The sequence below is a fragment of the Tiliqua scincoides genome, chromosome 2 (assembly GCF_035046505.1).
Source record: "Tiliqua scincoides isolate rTilSci1 chromosome 2, rTilSci1.hap2, whole genome shotgun sequence".
NCBI lineage: Eukaryota > Metazoa > Chordata > Lepidosauria > Squamata > Scincidae > Tiliqua > Tiliqua scincoides.
In genome coordinates this window covers 141,397,913-141,413,005 of record NC_089822.1, presented here as the reverse complement: position 1 = coordinate 141,413,005, position 15,093 = coordinate 141,397,913, and the positions used below count along the sequence as shown (strand labels likewise).

General features: G+C 40.8%; 1 protein-coding gene across 3 annotated transcripts in view; it reads right to left on the bottom strand.

Annotated features, from left to right (window-relative positions):
- Positions 1-8,972: 8,972 nt before the first annotated feature.
- The window catches only part of SARNP (SAP domain containing ribonucleoprotein), an 83,043-nt gene continuing 76,922 nt past the window's right edge, over positions 8,973-15,093 (bottom strand). For 2 of the 3 annotated variants that reach the window (XM_066614754.1, XM_066614755.1), the window contains 2 exons: positions 14,456-14,545; positions 8,973-11,928 (listed from right to left, as the gene is read on the bottom strand). In XM_066614754.1, coding sequence (XP_066470851.1) covers positions 11,887-11,928; positions 14,456-14,545 — 132 coding nt within the window. In that variant the 3' untranslated portion in view covers positions 8,973-11,886. The remainder of the gene's footprint in view (positions 11,929-14,455; positions 14,546-15,093) is intronic. The other variant, XM_066614756.1, reaches the window with a different exon arrangement.

Genomic DNA, 15,093 nt, shown 5'->3' with positions numbered 1-15,093 from the left:
TTATTCAAAGCTCTTGGTCAATGAGATATTCTGGGGCCCCTTCCTGAAGCAATGTTTTGCATTCACAAGATCCCTATGGATGTATCCATGTGAAATAATTTTTGCTGAATGTGTGATCCATGCAACTTGCTTAAAGATGATCCCACCAGTTGAAGATGGTGCCTAGACAGATCTGGAACACACACTAATATTTGAGAGGTTGTATGGAGAATCCATTCAGAGGATCAATTCCTAAAGCTACCATGAACATAAATTATGGTATTACACCGAATGAGCCCTCACAGGATGAAATTTCTGAGAGTTTTTCTGTTTGAAATGTAAGGTTCCTTACAGCACTAACATCTTTATAAAAAAAAATTTAACAAGTCACATAGCTAGAGGTGTTTGATTCCGATGAGTAAGATAGGTTTACAGCCTAAGTCTTATTGGGCACAGTGGGTTTACTGCTGAGTAAGGTAAATAACACCATTTTCAAACACCTCTACACATAGCACCAGTGCAAATAACTGCTTGGCGCACATGTTTACAGAGGTTAGGTACAAATTCATGGACCATTGTTTTATCAATGAAGTCAAGATTTATCTACATGTTCAGAGGTAGCATCTGCACAGGTGCTGTGCACCAAGACCAGACCAACACACATTTTGCTTCCTTAAACATTACCCCAATTGCTGGGTATATTTGGGGTGCTGATTCCAAAAATGGCATCCATTTTGCCCTATCACATCTAGTTTTGGTGACATGGCATAGCCTCTTTAGTGAATGGTTCAAGTAGCTTCCTCATGAGGAAGCCTTCACCATGGCTGATGCATATATGCATCATAGTAGCTTCCTCATAGTAGCTTCCTCGTGATGCATATAGCTCATGAGGTGAGCTACGAACAGGGAACATGAAAATTCCACTGGAATTAACAAAAGGGGAGGGAGAGTGAGGAGAATCTCTGGTGGAGAAGAGTCACAAGGAAGGTCAAGAGGAGAAAGAAGGAAATATTGCAACTGAAACAGTTGAGAACAAACTAAAGATTCACTAAGGAATTTTGTGATTATCCCTGAATGGAAGGCTACAGATTGCAACCCTGGCCACTGGCATTAAATGACATGCAACAGCTTCAGAGCAATTAAGGAGAGACTGACTAGAAAGTAGGATCTTCAAACCAGGCCAATACTTTCTGTACTAACTGATAAGTGTATTTCTTATTAGTTCACACATTAGCTCATTAACTATGTTAATAGCATCGTATGGAAACTGTAATCTGTTGTTGGTTGTGATGTTAATATTAAACATTCATACACGCATTTCTGATATAATTGCAGTCTTTCCTGACCAAAGAAATAAACTGCATATTCAAATATTATCCGAGCCTCTCTATGGGTTCACGTTTATAGAGAGTCAGGATGGTGTAGTGCAGGGGTGCCCAAACCCCGGCCCAGGAGCCACTTGCGGCCCTCAGGGAGCCCCCAGTCCCCAATGAGCCTCTGGCCTTCCGGAGATTTGTTGGAGCCCACGCTCACCCAACGCAACTGCTCTCAGCGTGAGGGCGACTGTTTGACCTCTTGCATGAGTTGTGGGATGAGGGCTCCCTCCACTGCTTGTTGTTTCACATCTATGATGCAGTAGTGGCAGCAAAGGAAAGGCCAGCCTTGCTTTGTGCAAGGCCTTCTACAGGCCTTGAGCTATCACAAGACCTTTATTCATTCATATAAGTTCATCTTTAATATATTCATTTATGTAAACTTATGTAAATTTATTCAAATTTATAATGTAAATCAATTCTTTTCCCCCCTGGCCCCCGACACAGTGTCAGAGAGATGATGTGGCCCTCCTGCCAAAAACTTTGGACACCCCTGGTGTAGTGGTTTGAGAGCTGGACTAAAGACAAGGAAGATCCAGATTCAAATCCCCCCTAAACCATGAAGCTTCCTGGGTGACCTTGGATCAGTCACTATCGCTCAGCCTCACATACCTCACAGGGTTGCTGTGAGGACAAAAAGAGGGAAGGAACTATATGCATCACCTTGAGCTGCTTGGAGAAAGGGAGGTATAAAAATGTGGAAAATAAATAAGTGGAATCATGAACAGGATACTGAAATCCAAAGCAAAGCCAGATCAGGAGAGCTGAATGAGTCAGACTTAAGCATGGGAGGACAAACCTGCTGAAGAGGTTCTGGGTGCCTCCATTTTTACTCCACTTTTCATGTCGTATTACTTTGGGGTTCCTTGAATGCCTGAATTTCAGGTATCTTGTCAAAAATGAGCCCCCTTTTGAAGAATTGGATGAAAAATTGCAAGCTTTGTTTTGTGCATATACGTTGCCAGAAAATGAGAATGTAGACGTTTTAACAGGTTAGTTGGAAGGAGATGCCTTTGTACTGGAAAGCGTGGAAAGAAGAATAGCAGCCTAAATGCCAATTATAGTGGCACACATTTGTGCACACACAGTAAGAGTTAATGAAATTACAAAAAGAGTTCTTCATGAGGATACAGTAACTGGTGGTGAACACTCACAATTATGCTCTAGCACTGCGGATTATTTAAAGAAATTAGTAAGCAGGTTCTCATGGAATAGGGAGGTAAACAAAATCTTGAGAGAAACATTTAATGGAGGGGCTATATGGGCTCACACTTCTGGGAGATTAAGGTTGCAATCCTATACTGTACACACTTACCTGGGAGTAAGGCCACTGAACTCAATGGGACTTATTTTTGAGTAGACATGCATAAGACTGCAAACTAAGGCCACTGAGGCAAAATTCATATACAGTATACCATGCTGTGATTAAAGAAAGAAGCAGTGAAGTTTGAAAATAGAACTTTATGCCAAGCCCATGGTTGTTCCTACATCTTGGGTAGGATCCATGACAATAAGGTGTGGTGCTGGCACTGGTCCAAAGTGCTTTGGAGAATTCAAAGTCTGAGTGGGGAAATTTAGTGGAAAGGAAATTCAAAGGAAACTTGGTGGAGATGTGATGGCAAATGAAGTAAGTTCAGTTGGATAAGAAAAGAAATATATCAAACTCAGAAACAGAAATATTAGGTCTGTAGTGGCTGACAACTCAATGATAAATGTGACTTAAATGGCAAACTGGTTACAGAAAATGTGGAGATGTGGGCCATACTGGCAGAATGACAGGTTCAGGAAGGATATTAACCTGGATGATATTCAGAGTGCAAAACTGACCCACAGTTGTCACAACCACTCAAAGTGCACCAGAGAGAAGTTCTTCTACCAGGACAAAAAAAGGTACAACATGCATTTTTATGTCATGAAAGGCTACATTTTCAATAATATCCGAAAATACAGTTCTGAAAATGCAACTGAGAAAGATAGAAAATAACAAGTTGTTTTCTCAATTTGAACAGCTGCACAGAAAGAACATTTGGAAACAACCTAGAGCAGTGGTTCCCAAACTTTTTAACATAGGTGATCTTCCATCACCCTTTGACGACCCACCAGTGGGTCCCGACCCACAGCCTGGGAACCACTGAACTAAGGCAATCCTAGGAAACAATCCTAACCAACTTTCAAGCACTGATGCAGCCGCTGTGCAGCCCCAAAGGGAACCAATGTTCCCTTATCTTGGAGTGGCCTCGGTGACTGCCCCTCCACCACAGGGTGCAGGACATGCCCCACTGGCATGACTGCATCAGTGCAGGAAAGTTAGATTGGCCCCTTAAAGAATTAACCAAACCATCCAGTCGATGACTTAATTCACCCTGCAGAAATCCCAGCTCATGTGAGTGAACTCAAAAGAAGGGACAGATCACAGAAGAAAAGTACTGTAACTCAAATGACACTTTTGCCAATTTGGAGAAGTGGTTTGGTGAGAGCTTTGCTCATTTAGAGCAAGAGGTGAAAGCAGTTCAGGCAAAACAGAAGGAGCTGCAGGAGAAGGAATCTTGGCAAACGAGACTGAAAGAGTCATAAGAAAAATACAATCAGATCTTCAATAAAGCTCCATAAGCCAAAATTAAATCTAAGGTAAAATAACCGGAATTCTGCAGCAAAAGAATGAAATCCCAAGGCTGGAAGTCATTACACTTCTTTTAAAATCTTGGGGACATGAAGAAAAATGTCCAGGAGCCTCTCACCATGAACATTAATATAAGTAATAAAACTTGCACTGGACCATTCAAAATCCCTTGAAGAATTGGAGATAGAGAAATTAATTCAGCTTCACAAATATATTACAGCTGAAGGTGATGGGCAGAAATCAGGGAAGCAGAGTTGATGAAGCTGAATACAAATTTGAAAATATGTGAAAAGAAGTCAGACTTTATTCAGAAAACAACCATAGCAAACAATACCCATCTTAGACAGAGAGAAGCTGGGGTGTTAGAGCCATTAGTTAGGAATTAAAATTTGGAGTTTAAGGAAAAAAGAATATGAAAAAGGCTAATAAACCTTTGGATGACATTCCTATGGAACAACAGATTGAGGCTCCAAGGTGGATACTGTGAGTGGAAACACAAAAACTACAATGGAATAGACTCTCAGGAACTTCTCCTTTTAGTTCAGAGAGGTACAGCAAGTTCTGAGATGCTCCCTAGCAATTCCAAGACAACTTTGGGTTAGAGCAGCGGTCTCCAACAACGGCCCAGGGGCCTTATTGCACCCACCACAAGTTTTTATCCTGCCCAAAGCAACTTGCTTTTTTTGCAGAGAATTTGCTAATGTTGCTTGATACTTTTGCTCATTATATATCATTTCTCGGTGTAAGTATGGCCTTGTTTCTTTGTAATTGTCACATTTCTCTTTTGTTCTGAATTGTAACATGGTGGTTAAAAAAGAGATCCAAATAAACTTATTCATTTATAAAACTGATTTTTTTTGGCTGGCGAAAATGTGTAACATATATTATGTGGCCCTTGTAGTGAAAAGTTTGGATACCCCTAAGACAGAGTAACCAGAATGGGCATAGACCTAAGGAATTCAAGGAACATTTAAGTTAGAAGAAAACTATAAGTATGTTAACATTTTAAAATTTGTTTGCCAGTTGAAGGGAAATTTTTCCTTTAGTAGGATTGGTCCACTCCACTTTGTGAACCCAGTCAAAAATCCTGGAAACAGATGAGAGGGTGAGGAGGTGATCCTTCAGTTACCCTAGTCCTACAGTGCTGGGCTTTAAATTTCACAACCAGTATTTTGGGCAGTAAATTTCACAACCAGTATTTTGTAAATTTCACAACCAGTGAAGGGACAGAATGCAGGGACCAGTAAATTTCACAACCAGTATTTTGAAAGGAGCCCAGAAGCAAAACAAGAGCTAATATAGATCTTGAATGATGAGAGCAATACGTGCTCACCCTAACAGGCTCTGGTTCACAGCTTAGGGTGCAATCCTAACCCCTTATGTCAGTGCTGGAAAGCACTGACATAAGGGCAATGCAGCTCTGAGGTCAGGGAACAAACATTCCCTTACTTTGAGGAGGCGTCCGTGAGTGACACTCAACTGCAGGATGCAGCACACATCCTGTTGGCACCGCTATGCCAGTGCTGGGAAGTACTGACATAAGGGGTTAGGACTGCGCCCTTAGTTGCTGTATTCATACTATGAATGAGGTTTAGTTGGTATAAGGATACCAGCTTTGTAAAGATCCTACAAATGATGCTGTAAGGACAAGGTAGTATGAAAGCTAATGAAGTCCCACAAAGGTGTGTGATTAGCTTATGTAAGTTCTGGGTATAAAGAATGTGGCAAATCGCATGAAATTTGGTATCCTGAGAATCTTGGCTTTCACATGAAAGTGCAAGCAAGCAACCCCTCCCCCCCCTCTTTTAACCTACTATGACTTCAGAAAAAGATTTGTCATTGATGGCATTTGAGTGAACAGCATTTGGCAACACCTCTGAACATGGTCTATAATTTGGAATGCAGTGGCAAAGAGTAAACACTAGTTAAGAGGAGAATCTTTTCCCACCCTTTCGGGACATGCATTACAAGTATAACCCCAAAAGTAACTTGTTCCAAGAATTACAGAATATAGCGATATTCGGTGCCACTCACTTCATGTTCGTGGTTTGACAGACACTGAATGTTTTCTTCTACTGTGTCTAATCCTCATTGCTTAACAAAAGGTTACCCCAATATATATTTGTTGATGAGTAATTGGAACACCATCATCCCAATTTCTCCAAGTAGAGCAGCAGTGAAGAGAACACAATGTGGCTAATAGGATGAGTGCTAATGCTAAGAGAGAAGTCTCCCAATCACTGGACCCTGATGTTTCAGCAACCATTCTACCTCTTGCTACTGGAGGAGGAGAGGAAAGTGACATTAATAAGAAATTACAATTCAGAAAACAGAGGAGTTGTTCATCTCACAACAGGCATAAAGCTGACTAGTCCTCTCTAACTTGTCCCCTGGCAGAGGGGAAATGAGCAGAGTTTCAAGAGGTCAGAGCTTCAGGTGAGAGGTCATTTGATTTGCCTGCCTTTAGAAATAAAAATTCACTGTCTCTCTATAAATATTTAAAAGAGCTGCAGGACTGGGGGTGGGGAAAAGACACATTTCTCTTTATTAACTCCTCACTGGCACACACTTCTTGGCTCCCTCTCTCCCTTTGTTTTCTTATTTTCTTGAATTTAAACAAGAGGGAGATTTTCAAACCCACCCACAGAGGGCTCAGGGGCAAGAGGCCACTGGGGAGAAGAGGACACTGCAATTGGAAAGAACATATGTTTGTATTTCTTTGTGAAGGGATGCACACATGCACACACAGGATCCCTTCTCTCCCCCACCCTTCCTTTTCCCCACTTACATTGTGCAAGGCTAGTGCAAATTTCCATCTTCCCCCTCCCTGACCTATAGTCCTACTTGCATTTAGAGCCTAGGCGTCTACTGTTGAAAAGTGACTTCATGCTGAATTTGGGTGCTACATGGCCTTCCCGAGCTCTCACGCTGCAAGGCTTGGCCATCCCTTTCTTTTGCTGGTTTTCCCACACTTTCCGCAGCTCATTGTATGCCCACTGCTTCTTCTATCTGCCTATTCAGCTCAAATTAGTCACGAGCGGCCCCCAGCTTAGAGAGGAAAAATAAATTAGGTAGTGTTTTAAACACAGTTTGATTAGAATGATTCTCTCCTCTTTCCCCTTTGCTGAAGAAGGGGGAACGAATACACTTTAAAAGATAGTGCCCTCTCTAATAAAATTGTTCCCCACTGTACAAGTGGGGCACAGGACAGGGGAGCAGAAATATTGAGGGGAGATATCACTTAGAGCAAAAGGTTTGAGTACATAAGGTATCCAGGTAAGAAAAGATGTTGGGGGACAGGACTTATGTTTTTACTGAAACCACAACCTAAGGAGAGAGATAAGAAATAAGCATGAAAGCATTTTTAAAAATGCACTGAAATTAGGTCTGGGGCAAAGTGTACACTTATCTGTTAGAATAGTAAGAGTATAGGTGTCCAAACTAACTTGAAAATAGGTTGATTGCACATACCTTCTGAGCATATCAGTACTTACCTCTTCCTTCCAGGAGAGGCTACTCTGGACTGCTCCAGTTACACTGCCTCCTATTCTGTTCACACTTTACCCTTTATAGCAGCATTTCTCAAACTTTGAGGGAGCTTTACTCCCTCAGTAAGTCCTTGCGGGGGAGGGGCTAGGGCAGTGAAGTGATCCCCAGGATTGCTTCGCTAAGGGGGGCGAGGGGGTGCTTTGTGCTTACATTTAACTAGATAGGACTGCTGGAGCCTGCAAGAGGTGTAGGGAGCCCTGTGCAGCCATCTGCAGCGCTCCCTGAGCCTTGGAACTTTCAGAAAAGGCAGGTGCAAAGCACTTCTGTTTTGCAGGAGGTGCTTTGCGTCTGCTTTTTCTGAACATTCCAAGCCTCAGGGAGCACTGCAAAGGACTGCACAGGGCTCCCTACACCTCCTGCAGACTCCAGCAGTCCTATCTAGTTAAATGTAAGCACAAAGTACCTCCCTCCCCCCCCTTAGCAAAATGATCCTGGGGATCGATTTACTGCCCTAGTCCCTCCCTCGCAAGGACTTACTGAGGTAGTAAAGCTCCCTCAAAGTTTGAGAAATGCTGCTATAAAGGATAAAGTGTGAACAGAATAGAAGGGCGATCCTGGGGATCGCTTCGCTGCCTCCCCCCTTCCCTTAATGAGAGCCAGGGTTATATGAACTGGTGGGTCATGACCCACTAGTTTGAGAACCACTGCTCTATAGCACTCCAGTGTTTTCCATTTAAACATTCCAATGAACAAACCAATGGGCTAAATAACTAACTTCGATTTTGCTTGAATACTACACAGAAAGGAAGGAAGACAAAAAGGATGTTTGTCTCCTTCTGGGTCCTATAACACAGAACCTATAATTTTTACTCTTCCCATCTTCAATGACTCAGGAACTTCAGCAGCTACTGCAGAATTAGAGCCCAATCCTGAGCTTGGCAATCTCAACAGTGAGATGAACACTGTGGCTTGGAAGTGTGGGTAATTCAGAATTGTGCAACTCCTCTAAAACAACTATGGGGCACATGAACATACACTAACTGGGGATGAACTAATGCACAAATGATTTCTTTAGCACATTTTAATTTGTCTTTTTGGATTCAATCAGTTGTTAATGTAGCCATTTTCAACCAATGCGCTATGGCACATTGGCGTGCCACGAAACGTCTGCAGGTGTGCCATATGAGTTTGGGGAGGGCCATGTATTACTAGGGCCATTGGGGGATGTGAGCCTCCCACCAGCAGTGTGGTGTGCCTTCTCAATTGTCAAAAAACTGATAGTGTGCCTTGACCATTTTATCACATTCTCAGTGTGCCATGAGATTAAAAGGGTTGAAAATCGCTGGGTTAATGAGTAGTAAGAGTAAATAACCCCCCATGCTAAATGCATATTAGCTATAGAACCAGGAGACAGTCACTATTTGAAATGAATCTGAAAAAAAAGATGTGATCACATATATTCTCTCCACGTCCCAATTTTGTATCTGCAAAGCGAAGAACAGAGAGGAAGATAAATGCACCTTTGATTTTATTTCTCAGCATGTTATAATAGTAAGAACAAGATCAGATCCAATTACAACAATTAATATTTATTGCTTACATAGCTATTTATATAATTCACCACTTTAATCTGAATCTTTTTTCAGGATGTGTAGGAAATAACTATAAGCTCTTCCATAATGATAATTTTCTGAGTCACACATACAACTTTCTCAAAGATATGGAGACATATTTTAGAGAAAATTGGTTGCCACAGTTCTGCATTATGGCTGTTGTGTTACAGCTTTTAGAAAGACTGCATTGGTGCATTCCTTCTCTTTCATTCCCCGCCCCTTTCTTCTTCTGTGCAAGCTGCATAAAATAAACAACCAGAATGCATGAGAAAAATAATAAAATTAACTGAAACTCAGTTAAGTATTTAAGGCTGCAATCCTAACTACACTTTCCTGAGAATAAGCCCCAATGAACAAAATAGGACTTACTTCTGAGAAGTCCTGGTTAGGATTGTGCCCTACATGTCAAAATTAAGATTGGGGATCTTCTTAAGCAAGTGACAGCTCAATCCTATCCAATTTTCCAGTGCTGGTGCTGCTGTGCCTATGGGGGAAGCACTGCTTTCTGTGTTGGGGGTGCAGTCACAGAGGCCTTCTTAAGGTTTGGGAACATTTGTTCCCTTAACCCGGGGCTGCATTGTGGTTGCACTGGTGCTGGAAAGTTGGATAGGATTGGGCTGCCAGGCAGCAATTCTATAATTAAGCCTTATCTGGAAGTAAGTTCCATTGATCTCAATGGTCTTGCTTCTGAGTAGACATGTATAAGATTGAGCTGCATAACTCATAGTTAAAAACCAGACATACATGATAATTATTTGTACCTTTGGCAGCAATATTTGTTCTGTGACTTTACATATTAGTTTGTGTAAACACAAAAGGTACTTCTGGTTGTGCACTGGTCCATCAAAGAGGCAGATACAGGCATTGCCTTGAGGAAACAGTTTTATTAGGAAACCAAGAATGAAATTCTATTCTGGTTCCAAATACACACTACAAAACATTTCAAGCAAGTAACCAAACTGCCAAAGGTGATGAGCAGAAAACACCTACTACAAAATTCAATATACAAAATAAAATCAAAATAAGTTAGAATATGCATTTTGAGAAGTTGGGGCCTTGAATTGATAACAGATGCCCCAGGATGAAGTTGCTAATAAATCATTAAAATATTGCTCAGAAACGGAATGGAAAATGCAGAATATGAGAAAGCGGAAGAATAAGATAAAATATAAAATCAAGAAAATCCAGTTGTTTAGTTTTCTAAACTGTGTTCGATCTACACTGCACACAAATGAAGGAGCCATGTGTGGGACACAAGAAAAGAGTTACTTCTCTTTCAAAAAATATTAAGATTTTTAAAAATTCAAGAAGCTCAAATGAATCAAAAGTCAACTAGGACAGTTTTAAAACCAGTAACCAAAAAGAAATGGTACCTGTAATATGCTGACAATTTATTTCCTGAGGACTGATGTATCTGCAGTATTATCTAAAAGCTGTTTGATCTACAGAAAGCAAACTAGCTTGTTACAATTTTAGAGAAAGCTGGCAGCAGAGGAACAAATGTGTACTTTCTGCGCTACAAATGCATCTTACTTCTGAAGCAAGTACAACTTAGTTATCGCCAAGACAATGAGATGCAACAAAATTTAAGAGCGATGCTTACTCTGATTTGTTGCCTTTAATAAATTGCAACACTGTGAAAAGAAACATCAGCTGTCTTCAAAATGCATTAGATTCTAGGAGGAACAGAAGAACAGTATAATTTGATAATTGAGATAGGAACTGAAAGTTATAAACAAGAAACTCTGAACATGAACATTACTGTATATTCAACACGTTTCATTCCACAGCAATTACTGTTACACCTTTTGACCTTACACTGAGCAATACTACTTCCAAAGAAGGAAGTTATTTGTTTGCGTGGGAAAAATAAAACACTCAAAAAGGTATTGTTTAAAATTTCGTTAGCAACAGAGCAAGAGGCTGGGTAGCTGTGGTTGTTAAATGCATGGCTATTTTATTTCCTTCATCCTGTGATGCTCTAAAGAGCAACCAATCACAGTGAGATAAAATCAAACCAGTGGTGCAAAAGCATCCTTTAAAACACGACTGCTGTGTAAGGTATAAAAATAATGGCTTTTATTTTTAATTGATGACTATACACGACCCTTTCAGGCTAAGTGAATGGCAAACCTAGTATTACAGGACTTCATAAAACTACCTTTAGTGGACTTGTAGATCATAAGGAGAGAAGTGCTTTGGCTTAGAGTATAAAAATATTCTGTCTCAGATTGTGGACAGGCAGCTGAGACAGTTTTTTTTATTAGTTATTTTGTTATTGAGCAGGGAAAGAAGAAGAGTGTTTCTTAGCCATGGGCAATGTGAAAATTAAATTAATGAGGCAAATGCCTAAGGAAAATTACAAAGGAAGGTTCAGAAAGCTCTTGATTTACATGTTGCTGACCAACTTCAACTGGAGCTGCATGTTGCAACAAAAATCTTCCTATTCTTCCTATTCTCACACTTAATGAATCTTTTTTATTTTGTGCCACCATGTCTATCTATATAGAAGAAAGGTTTGTACACCCAAATTTGGGCTGGTATAAATTGGATGTAAATGGGTGATAAAAGAATTTGTCACAGAATTCAAACTGCTACATACACAAAAATAACACTTTTATTCTATGCTCAGAAACATGTGTGTGTGTTTTTTTTACAAGTCCAAAGAAAGGAAAAGCACAACTGAATAGCTAATTTTAAAATGCAAAGCCAAAGCTTGCATGAGGAGGAAAACTATCTTCCTTATTAGAAATGAAGAACAAGAATGTGTAAAAGACACACCCCAAACAGGTAAAGGCTAAGAGGAGAATCATCAGACGATGCCAAAACGTTCTGCTCTTTTTCTCTTCTTTGCCTGCAAATAGGAATTAAAAGAAAGGGGGAAAAATCAAAACCAAAGAGAACAGTGCTGTGAGCATGTTTTGGAACAAGGGAAGGTAGAAAGTCTACAAGGTGTGTCACAGTGTTAAAGAAAGGCATTTTTCATATCATTTTTCACATAGGGCACTGCAATTGCACATGGGCCTCCAAACAGAGTCAGAAATTAAGCTGTAAAAGCTTGAGATACGTGGCCTGGTGGTTTCTTCATCTAGCTAGGTTATACAAGAGAGCTACGCTTGGAACAATGACCACTTTAGAGGCCTGGAAAGCTTTCCAGGCAATGAGGAGGTGGGAAATGTAAAAGGCCAAAGGGTTAACGCTCTTCTATTCATGGGGAAGGCGAGAGGGACACAGTCAAATGCATTAAATATACTCATGCGTCTCTGAGATATGCCTCTAAGTCAATACACGAGGGGCATGTAAATCTTAATTTTTACCAGGATAAATAGCCTAGGGGGTAACAGAAGTCCTAATCAAGAATCTCCAGGGGGAAGGTGTCGTTCAACATGCACAATACTAGAAAAAGACCTTTTTGTTTCAGGCCCAGTCTCTAAGTGACCTAACGGAAAAGCATGGAATCCCTCAGACCAGAGCCCACTCACCCCCTTCACTCAAACCAAACAGGGGGATCATTCTACAGCTGCTGCTTCATTTTGTGGAGTAATGCTTGCACAGCATCTGGCAAAAACAAAGCACCAAACCATATCTGAACCCCATACAAGATGCCAAAGAAAATAAGCTTCTTGCATATAAGAACCAGGATTCATCAAAGGAGGAAGGTTCAGAGACCCAAATATTGCCTCACTTCCACAGGCAAAATAAGCCCTCAGCAAGAAGTCTCTGTGAGATGGAGCCGATGGCTCACAAAAAGAATGCATGTGGATTTACACGAAGTGCCATGTTAGAGGCACTTTTGTTACAGCATAACAAAAATTAAGTAGTGACAAATAATTCAAGAAGGAACCAAAGACCCATAGTAAGATGGCAGATCTCTGCCATGAGGAATGTACAAAATGTGGCCCTAAAATAGCGCTGGTTAGAAAAGTATCCTTTAAAAAAAACGACAAAAATATTTAATAGAGAGGAAAAAAGCTAGCTCTACCCTTTTGTGACATTTATTTTTTGGGGGGGAAGGTTGCATTTTTAAGTGCCAAGAAGAAATGTACAGTGCCATACAAAAGGTAAAGAGGAGGTGGATATTTTCTCTCTTCCCTTGCCAATAATTTTAGTGGGCAAAACTTTAGCAGCTTTGAAGGAGGCATCAATTTATCCAGCATAACATTCCTCTTTATCTTTCACAAAGGTCACAATCCTAACCCCTTATGTCAGTGCTTTCCAGCACTGGCATAGCGGTGCCAATGGGACGTGTGCTGCATCCTGCAGCTGGGTGTCACTCAAGGAGGCCTCCTCAAAGTAAGGGAATGTTTATTCCCTTACCTCAGAGCTGCATTGCCCTTATGTCAGTGCTGGAAAGCACTGACATAAGGGGATAGGATTGCACCCATAGTCTCTCACACACACAAACACCCAAAATTAAAAAATCATAATGCAAGCTCTGCAAGAGATAGAAAGCTAATTATGCATGGGAAGGACAGAGTGGATAGAGAGATGCTCTTTACACCTTCACATAACACCAGAACCAGGGGACATCCACTAAAATTGAGTGTTGGGAGAGTTAGGACAGACAGAAGAAAATATTTCTTTACTCAGCGTGTGGTTGGTCTGTGGAACTCATTGCTACAGGATGTGGTGATGGCATCTGGCTTAGATGCCTTTCAAAGGGGATTGGGCAAATTTATGGAGGAAAAATCCATTATGGGTTACAAGCCATGATGTGTATGGGCAACCTCCTGATTTTAGAAATGGCTATGTCAGAATGCCAGGTGCAAGGGAGGGCACCAAGATGCAGGTCTCTTGTTATCGGGTGTGCTCCCTGGGGCATTTGATGGGCTGCTGTGAGATACAGGAAGCTGGACTAGATGGGCCTATGGCCTGATCCAGTGGGGCTGTTCTTATGTTCTTAAGTTTGGATCTGCTTACCCCAATTCAAATTCTAACTCAGCCATGTAGCTAACTGGGTGGTCTTGGAAAATTCACAGGGCAGTTGTTATGAGGACAAGATGAGTACTATAAGCTCATAATTTACCCTCATCTAAAACTAAAGTGACAAAAATTTAAATATCTGAAACTAAAAAGGATAAAAAATCAAGGGAGGTAGGTGCAATGATATGCTGTGTTGCCTTTAAGAAGAAAACAGGCCATTTCCAAGGTCACCTTGGAAGATAAGGGTATCTGAAGCACTACATGACCACCTAAGATTGTTTAGTGGGTCCTAGAAGGTGAGCATAGCGGTGGGGCGGAAAAGAGGATAAGAGAGACACAGTGCCATCTTGTGGAATATTTGACATTCTTAACAATTTATCACCAGAAAGCATTCTCAACTATTACCCATGCCATTATAAAAACAGAACATTTCCCTTGTCCTTGCTTTGACATCTTACCTCTGTGTCCTCTGTGGTTCCTGTACCAGCTGAGCTTGTCACAATACCAAACCTCTCCTTTCTCTTCTTGAGCTTTTCATCATCTTCAGTCTATACAAAAAATGGGAAAATATTTTAGTTGGCTTTGTAGGCCAAGAGAAACATTTTAGCTGATGACTTAGATTTTTTCTTTGTTTGTCTCAAGTCTTGCAGAACTGTTTGCTGGAAGAGATATTTACAGTAGAACATAGCAACTTTTCAGAATTAGCAGTTATACTACACAGTGAGCAGAAAACATTCTCTGGATGGACAGTATGTATGTCTATGGACTTCATGATGCAAAGCAGATCAGGATCTGAACAAGCCAAAAGTCCTTTTCTCAATTTCCTATCTTCTGCAGCATATCTTTGTTATGGATTACATATTTACAGGGGCAAACATGCACACTCACATACACAAAACAGTACTGCAAATAATTTTTCAGGAAACACTTATTCTTTATGCATTTGACTTCTTCCTGTTTGCTCCTCACCTTACTTCTGCTTTGTAGCACAACATAGGCTAATTTTGACCAGGAAGAGCTGGAACTGACATCTGAAATGGTCTCACACAGCTCTTTACAACTGGAAAACATGCTCTGCTACACTAGAATGACTGCA